This window comes from Seriola dumerili, unplaced genomic scaffold (assembly GCF_002260705.1).
Source record: "Seriola dumerili isolate Sdu_G_001 unplaced genomic scaffold, Sdu_1.0 BDQW01000278.1, whole genome shotgun sequence".
NCBI classification, from domain to species: Eukaryota; Metazoa; Chordata; class Actinopteri; order Carangiformes; family Carangidae; genus Seriola; species Seriola dumerili.
In genome coordinates, this window is record NW_019174533.1 from 1,196,782 (window position 1) to 1,213,871 (window position 17,090).

Consider the following 17,090-nt stretch of genomic DNA (forward strand, 5'->3'; position numbering starts at 1 on the left):
AAGTACTTCAGTAACCTGCTTTTAAAAATACTTAGGTATTCAAAAGTACATTTTTTATGTCAATACATTGTTGTGTTGCTCCACAGTTACTACGACAACCTCCTGAATGCACTGACAGAAAACCTGCAGAATAAAAAGCTATGATAGAAATTGCCATAAAAATACATTTCAATCAACAAACGATTTCTTTTTTTTTTAGACAGTGACGAAGTTTGATCTCGGTAAACACAGCACAACATTTTGAAAACAAAGGAATCTTTTCTAAAATTATGGATAAGTCTCGCTGACAAAAAAACTCTGCTTCATAGAAATGTAGTGGAGTCAAAAACATACAGTATGTTTCCAAAAAAAAAAAAAAAAAACTCAAGTAAAGTGCAGATTCTTATGAAATATACTTAAGTGCAGCACTCAAGTTTTTCCCAGGAGGCACTCTGACATATCACGCTGGGAAAGGTGCAGGTGAAGAATAAAAATGAATGTCATGAACAATTTTAGCAATTTCATACTATAAGTGTTTGCAGCATTTTTTTTGTTTTTTTTTTATTCACATCAACAACCAACCTCTTGACCACTGGAGTTTTGTTTTATTTTGCAGTCTGTGTTTATTCACCCTGAACCCATAGCTGTAGCTGTGTGTGTGTGATCAGAACCATTTCCTTCTAGTGTTTCACCACAGCCTCTGGATTTAATTGGACAAAGTGCATGTGTGCTTTATTAGCTAATGAGCTCAACTTTTCATTCGAGAGAATAAATATTCTGCTTCTTCTTTTAAAAGTTGCACAGTCTCACTTTAAAGATACCGAGCACAATTTTATCTGCTGTTAAAGGCAGCGTCCTGTCTGATCCCGAAGTCACACACACCACCACGACCTCCGCCGTTTGTACCAATCAGCAAGTTCTATTTTTATAGGCTGTCACGCCGTGAGATTTTATAATGTGAAATTGCTGCTTCTGCTTTTTTTTTTTTTTAAGGCGCAGCACAGTTTAAGAAAACACTGAATCTGTTTTGTTCCTTTTGTGACTTGGAGCAGCATTTAAACAGTCTGATGGAACGATCAGGTCATGTATATGTGCAGTGAGCAGTGAGGATCATGCATCAGTGCTGTCTTTAGATCTGGGTGTTCCTCCTTATCGCTCTAACAGGAAGCGTGATTACAATCCAAACGGCGCACGTAAACATGTTGGACTTGTAAACCGCAACCAAAGCCGCCACTATCAAGCACATACCTCATTCCTCTGTGATATTCTCAACCTCTATTCATTTAGATGAGGGCTGTTCAATATTTTATGCTGCTGTCAAGATTTCAGATTTCACTTAAATTAAAAATCATTTATTTATCACGGAGATCCATCTTTTTTTTAACAGTGTGTCAGGTTTGGCTTTTCGCTCAGCGTTTGAACAAGTATCTTGATGTCAGAATCAACAACATGTCAACACTTGCAGACAATACAGTGCATGTACGCCGTTTTAACGCTGCTGTCACACGACTGAATGTGGCTGTGGGATCAGACGTTTGAGATTTCTTCCCACATGCACTTGGAGGATCTGTACTCACCCATGAATTTGACACCAGTAATAATCAATACAAAAACAAACATTGTTATTTGACACCAACTTGAACTGTTTATATATTGGAATTACAATCTGGCAGTTAATTAGGAACACCCGGCTCAAAGTAATGCAATCTGATACAGATGTTTTGTGGTGCTGTTGGACTGTATTGCATCATACAGAGAGGTGTTTCTGTTATCTAGCCTCATTGGTGTAAATGTGGAAGACAAAATAATAGAAACACCTGTCACTACAGTTCAACAGCACCTTACTACTGTTTATCATTGGATTATTTTAAGCACACTCACCATTTTAAATTGTTTTACACTAGCTAAGCTGGACTTGTTTGTCGTCTACTCCCTGTTTTTCATTTTGCAGACTATGTGTTGTGTTTGCTTTTACACTAATTAAGTTGCTAGCGGATAAATAAAGTTGTTTTGAGTTGAGTGGACCATCAACTGCAGCCTCCAAAATGATCGTAAAGTTTGAATCAACAGCTCTTTAAAACAGTTTCAACACAAGCTGAATATTATAACTGTCATACAAGGAGGATTTATTGCAGGACTGCTACATAAAAACTACTATACATATATATACTGTATAAATTTAGGTGGTTCCTTTTGGATTTAGATGAAAAAAATCCACAGCTTTAATTTTTCATGTTCGTTTTTCAGCTCATGTGACGTCTATGACATCGATTAGAAAACTGAAGACCGCAGGAAATGCCCGTATGGCCAAACTCGACCCAAACAACTCCCAGACTAGAAGCAGGACAGGAGAGCACCTGTTGTAATTTGGTAGTGTCTGACAGTCCGGGTGATGACGATACGGAGGTAATGCGAGACGGGGGGGGAAACTTGGACTCCCTGCTCGAGTGAACCGCACGTCCAGCCTCTCACAATCTCTCAGGTTCATGGTGAGGAACAGTCAGATCTCTTTAGACCAGGGAAACGAGGCTCTTCAGAGAACTTTTCACTGACGTTGGCCTGTGTCAGGGTTTGTCCTCGGAGGTCACATTCACATGGCAGATTGGCGATGGCATAAATCTGAGATGTAGCATTAAAAATGAACGCACAAAGAAGAAATGTTCATCTGAAACTTGTCCCCATCAGTGTCAGATCAATTGAGATGAGTGGCTGAATTACTAAAGTATTTGGAAGCTATCCACCTGAAATGTTACTATCTACGAAGGTTTGTCATTTCCTCAAACACGAGCTTTTCACAAGTTTAAAAATCCTGTCTGATCATTTTAATTTCCGAGGGCTGAACTGACAGACTGCCCGTTTCAAACTTGATCTCTTTAACTAGTTGCACCATAAGAGGAACGCTGACATTTAGGATCACATTCCCTAAAAATAGACGGCTTGTTAAGTGTTCTCAAGCTGCACAGCGTCTCAGGATGAACTCAGGAGCAGAAGTGTGTGACATAAGTGAATGGTAAAAGGTGGGTGAGGGCAACAGGGAATTATCTGTCTCACCAACCAAAGAGATTACTTCCAAGTTCCCAGGAAAAAAAAACTTTTAGAGTTTTTCAAATATACATTTTCGTTGCTCTGAGGAGAACAAATGAAAATGCATTCACCTCCAGTCTAATATGGTGACATAACAGGTTTATTTTAAATTCCAACGTAATTAAGGTAAAACTTTCTGCATTTTTAGATGCTATAACTGAACTGATATTGGACATTTGAAAGTTTAAAACCCCCCCCCCCCGATAAAAATCAAGTTTTTAACCTTGTTAACACCCACATGGTGTTTTTTATACAACACAAGACATATCATGAGCAAAAGAGTCTGTCAACACCATGACTGCATAGTTCCACCTTTAACTGCAGTGAACCAATGACAGTCTCATAAAAACAGATTCAGACAGCCAGGGTTTTCGATACATCACAAACCTAATGAACCAATCCTGTTGACTTGTGGGGATGGGGGGGCGGGGCTAAATAAACCTGAAACCTTGTCAGTACAGAGAGAGAGAGAGAGAGAGTTAGCATTGGCACAGCCACCAACACTGTGTCAGCCACTGCCAGTTACAAGCTAACAAACAATATAAACAAATAAAAGATGCTAACTACGCTAACAGTTCTGACAGAATGCTAAGTGTGCTAACCGTTCTGACAAGATGCTAACTATGCTAACTGTTCTGACAGGATGCTAACTGTTCTGACAAGATGCTAACTATGCTAACCGTTCTAACAGGTCACTAACTACGCTAACCATTCTGACAGGATGCTAACTACGCTAACCGTTCTGATCCATCTGCTAGTCTCTGGCTCTGGTTTCAACAGACTCCTCATCTGATTCATTCTCTCTGATGTTTCCTCCCGTTTCACTTTTTATGTGGGAAAATTATATTAAACTAAACATGGATCATAGCAGAGTATTTTTACATAGTTTGAAATATGTCTGAAGAGGAACGTTAAAAAAAAATCTGATGACGATATATCAGCGGTTGGTGTACCACTGCAGGGTGCAGACAAAAATCTCTCAACAGCAATTAGCAGATTATTATGAAACTGGATACAGACATTTATAGTCCCCAGATGATTAATCCTAATGACTTTAGTGATCCACTGACTTTTTCTCCTGGTAATATCATGATGTTTGTGTCTTGAGAACTAGCCACAGACATGACACTTTAAATTGTCCAATACCCATCAGCAGCGTTCGTATTTTATGCCTCATGCTAATTAGCAAATAATAGCATGCTAACATGCTAAACTAAGATGGCTAGCAAGGTACATTTTATATAATATTTATTATTTTCTTGACACTTTCACCCAACAGCAACAACAATAACCTTTTTTTTTTATCTGTTTCATTTGCATTGTATAGAATTTGTGTAGTGAATCTGCTCAAATTAACTCATGAGCAACCATCCAAGCACCCACCTACCATGTGTAGAGCAACTTGTAGAGCTATCAGGGTGTTATATAATACAAGGCCCCTCACACACACATACCCGTCTCTTTGTCTACACGGTGTGCCTGTCAGTGAGCCCTGGGTTGCACATAGACAACTTAAAATAGAGTTGGACACATATGAGTTCCCCGTTACATCTAGGCGTGTCCCATTTGGACACAGCAGGTTCCGGTTACACGTGAGGCAGAGGGAGCTTAATATTGCACTGCCCAAGCTCAGGGCTCCACACTTCCCTACTACAGTGGTCCAGTGGCTGACCACCTTTTACCAGTCCTCAGGGAGCGTTTCTCAGGAAGAGCGTCACCATGCCTAAAGTCTTAGTGCCAGGTGAGTGTGGGCAGAATGACTCTGGGGCTTAAACGTGCAAAACTGGACCTTTGTGTCAAAACGCCACCCTCATGTCTGTTTGTTGAGAGCTATGGAAAGAATGGAAGTGAGAGCTCCCGAAACTTTTTTCAAAATGCTTTGAATGTATATCATGTGTAGGGGTCACACTCCTTCCTAATGTAGAATATCAGCAACTGTTCAGATAATAAACTCCCATCTGTTTGCCAGTTGTGGCAAACAGACACATGCGGCTGTGTCTCTTTAAATGGATGCTACTGACAGCTTTAATGACAGGTTCACTAGGGTTGAAATGCATATAGTTCCACTATGGAGTACACACCAGCTAATGTATAGGCATCACAAGGAGTCATCCTCACAGAATTGGACATTTTCTTTAAATAAAAATACTGTTAACCTTCACATTTCCTTTGTGTTTTTTGCTTGAACTAAACTGCAGATTTTTGTATATTATTCTAATTCCAACATCTAAATAAGTTTCTCAAGCTCAGCTGTAAGGATTCATGTCGTGTGTATGAGCTTCAGTTAATGAAAATGTCAGGAGGTTTCATTAGATGGAGGTGATCTGTCATCAGATTCTCGCAGGTCAAGCGTGACATGCGGTTTGCATTGTGTTCCTTCTTGTAGCATGTCCCCAGTATGAAGAGCTCTATCATTACCGCTATGCTGTTGTAATGGTTGCTAATTATAGGCTTACCTCCACCAGGGCCACAAGGCCACTGGCAACTTCTTCAAAGGGGGAAAAAATAGAAATGCAATGGTCCAAGCAGCTGCTGTTTGAAGAGCTTGATTTCACAACTGATAGGCTTGTATTGATTTCGCAGGTACTGGCGGGGAAGGTGTCTGAGACTGTTTACACTTGTTGTGACAACAGAGATTTCACACCAGTTTTGCCATGCAGGCACATTTTTATTTTATCAGCCGGAGCAGGTGTGTGAGGCTGACAACAACTGTGTTACGATCAAACTGATCAAACTCAGATCAGTCTAATATTAAAGAGTCAGTTCAGCCAAATCACAGAAAACATAATGCTTATCTTAACTGCTTATCTCTAAAGGTATTTAGCCATGTAGAAAGTTTTGTTTATTTACTCAGGTATACAAACCTGATTACTTGGATTTAATGTGCAGAAACATTGTCATGAACGCTGCACATTCACAGAACTGGATGACTTTCAATGGGACTATTTTTCTTTTTTTTACTAACGGAGGAGTCCCAATAATAAGCAAAGCTCACTTGTTTTGATGTTGTTGCTGCTCTGAGACATAACCACACTTGTTTTGTTTCCCTCTAACCTGGACACTCCCACACTGACTGGGATTTTTTGCTAACTCAACAGAGGGAGGAAGTAAGTATGGAGCTGGGGAATATTAGCAGAGAGTATGAGAGACAATGTGAAGCATTACAAATGCATGGTTTACTGTATGGATGTGAGATAAGTCACATCCCCAAATATTCTTTTTCCAAGTGCACTTGAATGCAACCAAGTAAATTTGATCTTGGTAAATGAATATCTGTTCCTTAGAAATCAGAAAGTGATGACATTTATTAATCCGGTGTTCACATTTGATATCAGTTCTCAGTTTTGTCATGATGCTGATGCTTCACAAACATGGCATCACCAATCAAAACTGAACTGAAAGTGAACATTTACATTAATAAATGACTTTTTTCCCAAGTAGCTCGCCGACTCTTCCGCCGTGGGAATGCTTTTCAGTTGCCAAAGCAGCACCCAATCAAATACGTCATTGACCTTCAGACTTGTTTGACTGACCCAAAGGATGGTCACAAACGAGGGGGGGGGACATATTTTAATGCATCTTCACATGCGTGGAGACGTTTAAAAATCGAATTTGAGATCAGAAAATCGTCTCTACGTGTGTCATGAAGATGCAGTTACCAAGACTTTGTCCAGCTTTGGTGTCCAACTTTATTTAAACAGTAACTAAATTCAATTTAACAGTCATGCGTCCTCTCCATGATCCATCCTTACACTGTATGTTACCTTAATCCCACTTATCCATTTACATTCACACTCCCATTTCATTGCTTACAGTATATCCTCGACATATACTGTTGCATGTATTTCTAATCTATGCTCTATATTGTAAATCTACTGATAAATATTATATTATAACTGTTCCTCATGTACTGCAGTTCCATATAACATGTTTTAATCCATGCTTTTCTAACACTCTCTTTTTTTGGGTTTCATTTTGGGTGACGCTACTCTCTTGCTGGGCATATTCAGGTCCACAGAGTAAGTATGGAGGGTGAGAAACGGAAACCGACATCACTTAAGTCGTGTGATATGTGCCGTACTGGAACATAACACATATTGGAGTAGAAAGCCTTGGCTCTTGGCTAGTAAGTGCATGTAACAAGTAGAGGTTGACCTAAAGAGCAGTTATCTGTCGCAGGCGTCAAGTGATGTCACTCCTGTACATGCGTGTATTGTCCTTCTACTGTATTGTAAGTACTGTTGTTCATAGCTTGGTTCATAACTCGAGTCATTTTGGACTTTGACCCTCTTTTCCTGTCACTTTTTCAGCATATCGATGAATTCTGATCAAATCCGCCTCATTTACATCTATTTAGAGCCACTAACATCCTGATGATGGGGTGCAAAATGATTATAAAATGCAAAACAAACGATGAAAGATGATAAGAAAACTGGGTCTGGAGTTGTACCGTACATACCATTAAGAAAGGTTTTGCTTATCTACTATCTTGTATCCATATGAGTCGAGCTGACTGTGTGTCTCAGTGCTTCATCACTGTAGCTCTTCTATTTGCATGGGACTTTGTGTTTGCAGCCCAGACCAGAGGTCAGAGTTGCAGACGTGTAGTGTCTGCGTCAGTCTTTGGTCATGTATACAACGCATGTGCTGGAGTCTGTACACGTCAGTTTAGGTAAGGTATATGCTTTGTATGTTATAGATGTAGTACGTCATGTGCAGAATTCATTCTTGTAGCCGTTGCAGTGATAATCATGCGATGTAGAACAGCACTCAAGTTCTGTTTGTGACTTGCTTCGTCGCCTGTTAAGTTTGGTGCTGCATGATGCCCCCGGGGAGCAGAATCCATTTCTATCATTAACAAGAACGTGCTTTTGCTTTTGTCTGACAGAGACCGATGACAAGATGCGGGCCTTCGCGGAGGAGGTCTTTGCGTCTGAGACCAAAGACGAGAACATCCGCGATGAGATCTCCATGTTTGATGTGGCTGAGGACTGCCCCATCCTCCACCATGAGATGGCCCACCATCTGCACACTGAGGATGATGCTGAGAAACGGTAAAGACGGATGGTTATTTATTGTGATTCACCATCTAAGGACTGCTAGGTTCCCTGAAAGAACACTGCAATACTATAGGCCTACCTGATAAGAACCAGGTATATGAGAGAAATTTGATTGGCTGTCAAAACAAACATTTTGACAGTGGATGAAGCCATCCACTAAACCTCACCTCTCCTTATCCACAGCAAGAGGCTCCAGCGCAGCTGCACCATAGCCATGCCCGCAGGTGCTGCTAAGGCAGCTTCCTCCAAGGTAGTGTCCATGAAGGTGGAGACGCCCACCTACCTGGAAGTGCCTGACTTCCAGAGAGTGGCCATCATTGGAGACTACGCCTCTGGGGTACTGTGTACTGTGTATTGTGTATTGTGTCTGGTTATCTCAGAAAAATGTCACTGAACATCTCTGTTGACTGAACTAAGATTGAGTAATTGTTTTAAGGTTTCCTTGTAATTTTACATGTAAAACATATTGATTTAATTCCACAGAACCTGAGAGGTAAAACATTTTGTTAAATGTTTTGGAGACAGTCCTTTATCAGCGTTAGCAGCTTGTTTTTCATTATTCATCACGTAACTTTTCTTGAACCCTAGAAAAGGTTTTTGGAGAGGATGCTAATATGAAAGTTAATTTGATTAGTTTAGTGAGTGCTCAAGAGAACATTGATTCAATCATCATTTCAAATTGGAAGAAGAAGAAGAAACTTTGAGTTGACTTGATCTGACTAGTTTGACATTTACCGCTCACTGTCCGTTCAGTGTCACAATAATAACCAGCTCCCAGTTAGCTTAGCTTAGCATGAAGACAGGAAAAAAAGGGGAAGCTACCCTGGCTCTGTCCTGAATGGACAGATATGAGAGTGGTGTCATTAAGTGCTGGGCAATATTTCCCTGTTCTTTTATTTAAACAAAGTTAATTACAGAATATTAGTTGTTTTGTTTGAATTTTTAGTAGCAGTCTTTAAACGTTCTCCTCCTGTACCACTGCATGTTACAAAAAGTTCCTTAACTAGATTAGGAGTCGAGCTGACGCGGATACAGGAGGCGTTTCAGTGACTGTGTGTCTGTGGGTCAGTGACCTCAAAGCATCCCTCCCATGAATGGAGCTCATCTGAGAGCAGGCCGGGGGGTTTGGGTTTCATGGTTGTGGGGTTTGACATTTACGAAGAGAGAAACACTTTGGAAGAGCTGAAAGTTATTTCTGCTTTAGCTGACTTAAAACTGCATGTTTCTCTTCTCGGTAGCTGATGACATAATATAATGCATAATATCACGTTGTGCAAGCGACACTCTAATGCAAAATGTCTGAAAAACCAGGAAAATAATTAATAATTAATCTTCTTATCTCAATATAAACTTAAATAAATGTGTTTTTTTAAGACCTTTCTTTTTGCGCAGATTTCATTAATCAAATGTTGTTGCATCATTTACTTCAGGTGACCATGGATGACTTTGAGCTGTCCTGTAAGGGTCTGTACCGCGCCTTGACCATCAGGGAGAGGTACATGAGGCTGGCCTATCAGCGCTTCCCACACACGGCCTCCCAGTACCTGCGTGAGATCGAGGGAGAGAGCTTCAAAGCTGAGGATCAGCTGCAGCCAGGTGTGGAGAAACGTGGTGATAGACCTGAGGTTTACATAAATGAGCATAATTAAACGTTATATATGTCATATGTATATCTTACATACATCCTCAGTCTTCACAACTCCTCCAAAGAATGGAGAAGACCCCTTTGACACCAAGGACCTGCCAAAGAATCTGGGCTACGTCGCTCGTATGAAGGACGGTCTCATCTACGTGTACAACAACGCTGCAGCTGCTGACAAACATCAGCCCAAAGACCTGCCCTGCCCTGACTACAACACCTTCATCGATGATATGAACTTCCTCATTGCTCTCATTGCACAGGGCCCAACGTGAGTCCGTTTACTCTGTTTTCACCGTTAGAATTGAAATATCTCACGAAAATACCCCTGCATGCACTGCACCCTTATCCAGTTTCTGAAAAATGATGTCAGGTATTTACCACTTTCAACTGGTGACTTGTTGGCCTTCTTTTAGATGACCCCCCATGGTTGTCTGGGCTGTTAAATCATCAAGTCACTTCACAGTGCAGCTCATGTGTCAGTATGCCCTTGTATTTTTTTTGCAGTAAGACTTACACCCATCGCCGTCTCAAGTTCCTCACATCCAAGTTCAACGTGCATGAGATGCTGAATGAGATGGAGGAGATGAAGGAGCTGAAGATGAACCCCCACAGGGACTTTTACAACTGTAGGAAGGTAGCCATGAACAGCATTTATATCCTGCTTCTAAATTTGCTTAAAACAAAAAAAAGATGCAAAAAAATTATGCAAAATCAATTTGAAGCCTATACTTCTTGCCATCTTCATTTGGAAAATACATGCAGTATGGATGTAATTCCCTCAAAGGCAGGATTTTTAGATGAGGGGAAACTGTAAAATGCATCTTCCTCCATTGACTGATTTAAATTCTTCACACAGACTTTTAATGAAGGTGCTGTACAGTAAATATGAGAAGTGTAGGTACAAATCGGATTCAATGATTATTTCATTTTATGTGTGACATAAAACATACATTATGTTTATATAGAAAAAAATTGGAAACAATAATCCAAGAGTGAAAAACTTCCTTTGAGTACACTGAATATCAACATTTTATAAAATTAAGTTTTATCATATCAATTTTAAATATATTCACATGTACATAAATGATGAGATGAATTTTAGACCTCCCATTTCCCATTTAGTTTTCTGTTATTTTCCTCACTCACAGCTGCCATGCACCTTGTGTACGCACTCAGCTCCCTCTTGTGTCCAAGCAGAGTTATTACATCACAGAAACCCTAAACCTCAACACTGGCTCACTTCATCCCCTTCCCATTCCAGGTCGACACCCACATCCACGCTGCCGCCTGCATGAACCAGAAGCACCTGCTGCGCTTCATCAAGAAGTCTTACCGTGTGGACGCTGACCGCGTCGTGCACAACCTTAAAGGCCGGGAGGTCACCATGAGGGAGCTGTTTCAGACGCTCAACCTGCACCCCTATGACCTCACTGTGGACTCACTGGATGTGCACGCTGTACGTAACCTGGTGGAAGTAGATTACATGTGAACAGAGTTACCGTGGATATAAATTGTAGGCTTGTTTACATACTGGTAGGCGACACAATAAATGTATTACATCCAAAATGGCCTGTCAGGGACCATGTCATAAACCAATCATTTTACCACTGTGTAGAAAAACACTATTAAAACATAAAAACCTAATCAGGATAACAAATATCCTGTTGAGAGAAAATTTAAACATCTCAAGTTTGGATAAGAGATGACCTTTTTTTCTCAGAAATCTGCATTATTGTGATATTTGCTTTTAGAGTGCATTGATCCAACTGTTCCATCCCCGGAGTCAGCTGTCCTTCATCTAAATCTCTTTTCTTGTGTCTGTGTTTCTCTGAAGGGCAGACAAACCTTCCAGCGTTTCGATAAGTTCAATGCCAAGTACAACCCCGTGGGAGCCAGCGAGCTGCGCGACCTGTACCTGAAGACAGAGAACCACATCAACGGAGAGTACTTTGCCACCATTATCAAGGTTAGTCTCTATGTAAAAAGATATTCTGCCGGCTGAAGATCAATATTACTCTACTGACATCCATACAGTATGATAATACAATCAAGGAAGTTTGAGATGAGCCTGATTTGACCTTTGTGTAAACCAGGAAGTAGCCAGTGACCTGGAGGATGCTAAGTACCAGTACGCTGAGCCTCGTCTCTCCATCTATGGCTGCAACCCCAATGAGTGGACCAAGCTCTCCGGCTGGTTCGTCAAGCACAGAGTCTTCTCCCCTAACCTCAAATGGATGATTCAAGTACCCAGGATCTAGTAAGTGTTCGGTTTCTGTTCTTTCCCTCATGTAATCTGGAAGAAAAGCTTCAAAAGGCTTGAAAGGTGCCTAGAATCCAGATTTCATTTACTTTATTTCCTTCCTCGTCTGTCTCAGCGACATCTTCAGAGGCAGGAACTTCGTGCCCCACTTCGGCAAGATGCTGGAGAACATTTTCCTTCCCGTGTTCCAGGCCACCATCGACCCACTGTCCAACCCAGAGCTCAGCATCTTCCTCAAGCATGTGAGTCAGAAACAGTCATAGCAGCTCAGACACAACACAGACATGAGAGTCAATGTTATCTTGGCCAAAGCCACAAATTAGGTTTATAATTGTAGGAAAGAAACCAAAACATCGACATGAAAGTGGGCAACTGACGTGACCAGACGTCTGGATAGCAAATTAACAGAAGATTTTCATTTGCAGGAAAATGAATCTTTGCTGAAATGTCTGTAAAAATCAACCGTTTGCCTCCTGGTGTGTAGGTGACAGGTTTCGACAGTGTGGACGACGAGTCCAAGCACAGCGGCCACATGTTCTCCACTAAGAGCCCCAAGCCAGAGGAGTGGGACATCGTCAAGAACCCCTCCTACACCTACTACATTTACTACATGTATGCAAACATCGCTGTGCTCAACCAGCTCCGCAAGTAAGTGACGTAGTTTCCATACACACAGGTTTGTCTTTGTTTGTATTTACTTTAATGCAGGAATATGATTATTAAATACTTGTTGTTTTTTATTTTGAGAGTTGTTTGCTCCCACTTTGTATCCATATCCCTGATGCTTTCACCTTTTTCTCTATACCTAATACTCACAGTGAGCGCATATTTGACGATTAGAGGACAAGTTCCTCTAAGAACATTTCTCCTTTCTGTAATATAATACTTGTTTGTCCTCTGCTCTCCAGACAGAGGGGGATGAACACGTTCATGTTCAGGCCTCACTGCGGTGAGGCCGGTGCCGTCACCCATCTGCTGGCTTCCTTCATGACCGCTGACAACATCTCTCACGGCCTGAACCTCAAGAAGGTCAGTCCTCTCTCTCTATGAGGCAGCTCGGATGCAACGTCTCACTTCACACTTTAATTCAGCAGTACACACACACACACACACACACACACACACACACACACACACACACACACACACACACACACACACAGTGTAAAATCATTTACACATGATCAAACACTAGTTCTAGGTGTCAGACTAGAGGAGCCCTAACTTAGGTTTCCATGGTCCTAAAACACAATATGACCATAATAAGAAAAGATTGATGTCATATCTCTACATATATCTTCTTTAAGGCACATTGGTGATGGATTCATTAAATTTGGGAAGACACATGCACTCATTGGATTACTTGTTTTGTTTTTTTGTGTGTGTAATGTTCCCCATATTGTGTCTTCTGTAATTTCTACACCCAGTTCCTGAACACCAACAGATTAATAATCTCTCATAATGTTGTATAAGGCACTGCCTGGTGTGTCTTCTATGCTGGAGACATTAAAACCACTTAACAAAGAATTTTTTTTTCTTGATATAACCTCATATCTGAAAGTACCAAAATACGTCCTTTAAGGTTATATTGTATTTTCACGCTCTCTGATTAAAGGACCATAAAGACCCCAGTCATAAAGAGGTCCGAGAGGGAGGAAATGCCCTTTTAAGGTCTAAGGTTTGAAACCCAGATCTGAAATGTTAAGTAACACTTCAGGTTTGCTAATAAGAGTGGTCGTTATCCTGAATCTTACTTCAAAACCTTGAATTTCTTTCCATTTATTGGGTTCAGTTATTGGGTTATTGCACCAATCTTTAACTGACAGCAGGTTTTGTAAAAGAGCAAATTCGTAAAGGGGATATTTGGACAACTGCACAAGTGATATACTAATGTCTTGCAGTTAATACAATAGCTATTGCCCTTTAAGTATTGTCTGCTTTACTATCATAAATAAAAGTCCAGAAAACAAGTCAAAATTCCAGGCTTTGACAAATACAGTCATACGTTGACTTGCCACTGATCATCTCTACCTCTCTCTCTCCTCCACCACCAGAGCCCTGTGCTGCAGTACCTGTACTTCCTGACCCAGATCCCAATCGCCATGTCCCCACTCAGCAACAACAGCCTGTTCCTGGAGTACGCCAAGAACCCGCTGCTGGAGTTCCACAAGAAAGGCCTGGTCGTGTCTCTGTCCACCGATGACCCCATGCAGTTCCACTACACCAAGGTCTGAGCGCATGGACAGAAGGCCTTTGATGAGAATGTAGACAATGGTGCACAATGTGCTGCGTATAATGGGCATTGTATTGTGTACTTATTGTGGACTTGTGCATTTTAGTTTTTGTGTTTATATTCCACAGGCAAAGTCATTTACAGCACATCCAAACGAAAATACAAAGGAATAGGTTTTGAATGAACGCTCATTGGAAACACATGCACAGGCGTCATACAGAGATGTAATATATGACATTTATGCCCCTATATCGGGACAGATGTTGCCATATATGTCGCCTGTAAGGGGATTAATTATTATCAAATATGATATGATGATATAAATATCCAACATATATGAAATCAAAACAACATACTTAAAACATAATTTAAATTGTATATGTTTATACATGATTTTGTTATTAATTTCTTATTAATTTTAAACATACATGTCTACATTTTATATTTACATATCTAAAATCAACATATGTTGACAGGCTTTGGGATAGATATACTTACGTAAGATATGTCTACAACTTAAGCATACATACTAAACTGTCAATATATGAAATTTCCAACAGGTTTCATATGTCATTTTTACAAACATAGGCTATATATACATGTATGTACATATATGTGATTTTACTTCATATGTACATATATTTCATATATGGAAATTCAATACATGTAGATATATTACATCTGTGTATGGGTAATGTCATATGTAGAGCATGCAGATTTAGATGTGTGCAAGATTAACTGCTTAATGATGTTAATGACATGTGACCTTAATGTCCACAGGAACCCCTCATGGAAGAGTACGCCATTGCAGCCCAGGTCTTCAAGCTCAGCACCTGCGACATGTGTGAGATCTCCAGGAACAGTGTGCTGCAGAGTGCCATGTCTCATGAGGTAATGGAGAGCTTTAAATATGGTATAATTTAAATAAACACGTTTAATAAATATCCAGTAAGATTTTTCTTTCTTTTTATATTGGCAACATCACTGGTGAAAATCTGTATTTGTAGCGGTGCTTCTGCTTCTGCATCTGATAAATACACAGATTCTATCCTCACACTGTACAGACTGTTCTTAAATCATAAAATAAATAATAAAATAAAATACATCATGTTCCATCTAGAGGTGATTTATACTCACACTATAACGTGCTGGTTCTTTTCTGCTTCAGGAGAAGCTGCACTGCCTGGGTCACGACTACCTGAAGGAGGGTCCAGAGGGCAACGACATCCGCAAGACCAACGTGGCCCAGATCCGTATGGCATATCGCTATGAGACCCTGTGCTATGAGCTCAACCTCATCAAGGAGGGCCTGAAGACTGAGTAAACACACTCAAAATACGCCCCATTAAAACTCATCTTTATTATGATGTAGAAAACCTTTCTAAATTTGTTTTACACAGAAACTCTTAAACAAGTGAATCTTAAAGAAACCCGCCTTCTAACACACTGATGTTCTCTCCTTTGCAAGAAGAAACTTGTACATCTTAATTCTAATCACCATGTACGTTACAGTATAATGGGAAACATCATGTATGAGAATGAAAAGAAATAAAATGTGAAAAAACAAATGTTTCTATGTGTGGTATTTGCCCCTTTGATGCATCTCATAATTTAATCATTATTGCATCACAACACTATTTATTTGACAACAGGATCTTCAGACGTTCCTCATAACCCTCTGACCTGTGAGTCTTGCTATGACTTATCCATCATCGTGTTTCTTATACTGTCCACTGTGCACTGAAAGAAGTTTTCAGATGGATGTTGATTCCTTTAGAAGTTTCACTGTATAACCACTTGAGCTGTATCAGCAGGATGGGAACATCAATGTGCATCAGTCATGCAAATTTAATGAAGTTATGAGTCTGAGTTGTTGCATAATGCATCGCTTGTACCATCACCTTTTGACAGAGCCTCCATGATGTCTGCCATTTCCAATAAAAACACACCGCCCATATTATTGAACATCCTAACCGGAATGGCAAAGTCAGCATTTTGCATATCTTAGCAGAACCTTGTTCTATGGCTGAGATATATTTCGAGGTCATGTCTAAAGAGCAAAAGTACATCACAGAGTTTAAGAGTAATATTCCCTTGAGGTTATAGTTTTGTGGCCTATATGATTTGTTAAAATTATAGTTTTCTTGATAAATGGCACCTGCTGTAAAATATACATTTATTCTTACGTCAGTTTGAGTTTGGTGAATCAAATTATGTTTTAAACGCTTTCAACGCTGTCAATCATTCTCACGGGACTTTATGAATGAAAATAAAGCCCCGGTCATGTTTATTAACTTGTGGAGTGGCGCCGGTGCCGTTTATAACACAGTGTCTATATTTCCCAGGACACCTGAAGACAACAGTATTTGTTCATCGTTGACAGCTGCAGGAGTTGATATGATGACGTCTTCCCTCCTGAATCGGGAGGATTCAAACAGACTTTCTCACAGTCTCAGCTGCGTCAAGTTCGATGGAAACCCGGAGAGTTAAACCGGAAGTCAGGTGAATTGTATAATAAACTGCTGTAAATTATAGATGTAACAGATTTGGTATTAGTCTACGATTAATTGTGTATATAGTCTTAAAAAATAAAAAGATAAACATTTACTTACAAGTAGGCAAAGTAGGGTTTCAGATAAGCTTATATTGCCTTAAATAAATAAATAAAAAAAAACAATAAAAAAAAAATAAATTATTGTTAACTACCATCAACTTCTGCGCAGTTTGAACTGACCATATTCTAAATAGCAATTAATCGCTAAGTTATTATATAAAGTGTGAGTTAGAAGCCCCAGTCCTCTGTTGATTTTTATTTTTCAGTTTATTTTTATT

General features: G+C 40.0%; 1 protein-coding gene across 3 annotated transcripts; it reads left to right on the forward strand.

The window, feature by feature from the left end:
• Positions 1-4,707: 4,707 nt before the first annotated feature.
• Positions 4,708-15,804, forward strand: ampd1 (adenosine monophosphate deaminase 1). 3 transcript variants are annotated; one of them, XM_022757489.1, is made up of 17 exons: positions 4,708-4,804; positions 6,162-6,170; positions 7,074-7,082; positions 7,952-8,117; positions 8,307-8,460; positions 9,554-9,719; positions 9,814-10,033; positions 10,270-10,399; positions 11,027-11,221; positions 11,600-11,731; positions 11,859-12,022; positions 12,141-12,267; positions 12,510-12,673; positions 12,934-13,054; positions 14,080-14,253; positions 15,039-15,149; positions 15,427-15,804. In XM_022757489.1, exons 1-17 carry the CDS (start codon positions 4,783-4,785, stop codon positions 15,580-15,582), a joined length of 2,220 nt encoding a protein of 739 aa, XP_022613210.1. In that variant the 5' UTR covers positions 4,708-4,782; the 3' UTR covers positions 15,583-15,804. The 3 variants fall into 3 exon arrangements, with proteins under 3 accessions (XP_022613210.1, XP_022613211.1, XP_022613212.1); XM_022757490.1 differs by lacking the exon at positions 6,162-6,170; XM_022757491.1 differs by lacking the exons at positions 6,162-6,170; positions 7,074-7,082.
• The last annotated feature ends 1,286 nt before the right edge of the window (positions 15,805-17,090 follow it).

What these genes read in the sequence shown, in the direction of transcription:
- ampd1 (XM_022757489.1), top strand. Translation starts at nt 4,783, where the DNA reads ATGCCTAAAGTCTTAGTGCCAG. An exon ending in GAGGATGATGCTGAGAAACG is followed by an intron (nt 8,118 to 8,306) that starts GTAAAGACGGAT and finishes CCTTATCCACAG; the next exon opens with CAAGAGGCTCCAGCGCAGCT. An exon ending in ATTCAAGTACCCAGGATCTA is followed by an intron (nt 12,023 to 12,140) that starts GTAAGTGTTCGG and finishes CGTCTGTCTCAG; the next exon opens with CGACATCTTCAGAGGCAGGA.